This window comes from Arachis ipaensis, chromosome B02, assembly GCF_000816755.2.
Source record: "Arachis ipaensis cultivar K30076 chromosome B02, Araip1.1, whole genome shotgun sequence".
In the NCBI taxonomy this organism is placed as follows: Eukaryota; Viridiplantae; Streptophyta; class Magnoliopsida; order Fabales; family Fabaceae; genus Arachis; species Arachis ipaensis.
Window position 1 is genome coordinate 35299409 of NC_029786.2, and position 1878 is coordinate 35301286.

Here is a 1878-nt window from a genome sequence, read left to right on the forward strand (position 1 = left end):
ATAATATAATTAGCTCAATAATAATTTATATATATATATATATATATAATAATATTATATGTTGTAATGTGTATATATATATATAAAGATAGAAAGAAGTATTAAAAGTAAAGAGAGAGATTTGTTTATTTGTTTATTGTTACTGTGTATAAAGCCTAAGATCATTCTTTTATTTATACAAGTTCAAGGTTTACTTTTTTAAAGGTTAAAAAACATGCACCGCATATTCTTTAATGCTTGTACTTTCCAATAGTGCTTGAAAGAATAATGTATAATTAGCTCAATAATAATTTATATATATATATATATATATAATAATATTATATGTTGTAATGTGTATATATATATATAAAGATAGAAAGAAGTATTAAAAGTAAAGAGAGAGAGAATTGCATTTGTTTATTGTTACTGTGTATAAAGCCTAAGATCATTCTTTTATTTATACAAGTTCAAGGTTTACTTTTTTAAAGGTTAAAAAACATGCACCGCATATTCTTTAATGCTTGTACTTTCCAATAGTGCTTGAATACAGAAAAGAATAATGCTAAATAGACAGTAGACATTCAATGGATATAGACATCCATATCGTAACAATTACAATGACCCGAAGAGCTAGTATATTATTTTACTTTTGCAAGTACTCCGAATTTACTATCCTATTCTAAATTTCTATTACCCCGAGGCATGTTGCAACTTGGAGATTTGTCAAATGGCGTTGGTCCAAAAAGTAAATGGAAATATACTTTCCATCTACCCGAACTACTAAAAGCACCACGCCACCGCAAAACAGTATCACAGCACGTTCACGATTCCTCGCTTCTCTTGCAAGCGACCGAACCCACTCCAAGCTAGTCCCACACTTTTCATTTTATCTTTGAAGAATCCAATCAACTTGTCCCTTTCCCGTTTAATCCCAGTTTCTAATATTTCAACGATTTTCCTTTTCACTCTCACTTCTGCCAAAATGATGCTTCTGTCAACACACCTGTCGTTCTAATCTAACACACTTCCCTGTTTTCCTTACCGCTAATTTTCGTTAATTGCAATTTTACAACCTCATTCTCGTCCAGCTCTTGACTGTTTGTTTGTTCTTTTTTTCTTGTTTTCCCACTTCTATGATGGGAAACTGTTTAAGGAGGTCGGAAAAATTAACGGCGGAGATCGTACCCCACGAAGGCTCAACATCGTACCATGCGGTTCGATTACGCGGCTCGCCGGAGAGCATTCTCAACGCATATGTTCGGTTGGCATCCGTTTCAACAAATTCCATCCCCTCCGACAGAAGGTTCTTGCCTCCGGCATCGACGACGTCGACGGCGGCGCGTAGCAGAGTACCTGACTGCACAGACAACGAGATCACGACGACGGTCCAGGTGAGATCGGAAGGCGTGACGGGCTCCCGCGACGCACTACTGAGGTTTATAGACTCGCGGTTCCCTGGGCTGTCATCAGCGCCGCCACAGGCATATGCGCCAACAGCAATGGCGGCAGTGGTAAGCAAGGGTGAGGTGGAAACGACGTCGTTGATGGTGAGGATGACGAAGATGCAGCACAAGAGCATGACGTGGCATCTGGAGAGGATGGTGAGGTGGGCGGAGGATCTGGCGAGACGTGGAGGGAGGAGAGCCGTTGATCCGAAGGTCGGGAGTTGGAGGATGGAGGTGAGGAAGTTTTCGAAGAGCTACTGTCAGTTGTTGGAGGTGATGATGGAGCATGCCCAGATGGAGGAGAGGGTCCTTTTTCCCATCTTTGATAGTGCCGATCGAGGTATAGTATTAAATAACTAAATATATTATACGCTCTTTTACCTTTCGTGTACGGTGATTGGTGGGTTTTTTTTTTAGATAAAATAAAAAAAATTATTATTATTATATTCCT

At 38.8% G+C, this 1878-nt stretch overlaps 1 protein-coding gene across 1 annotated transcript in view; it reads left to right on the top strand.

Moving 5' to 3' along the window:
• The window catches only part of LOC107625241 (serine/threonine-protein phosphatase 7 long form homolog), a 13102-nt gene continuing 12803 nt past the window's right edge, over nucleotides 1580-1878 (top strand). The window contains exon 1 of the mRNA XM_016327825.2: nucleotides 1580-1767. Within this exon, the coding sequence (XP_016183311.1) occupies nucleotides 1714-1767 (54 nt within the window). The 5' untranslated portion in view covers nucleotides 1580-1713. The remainder of the gene's footprint in view (nucleotides 1768-1878) is intronic.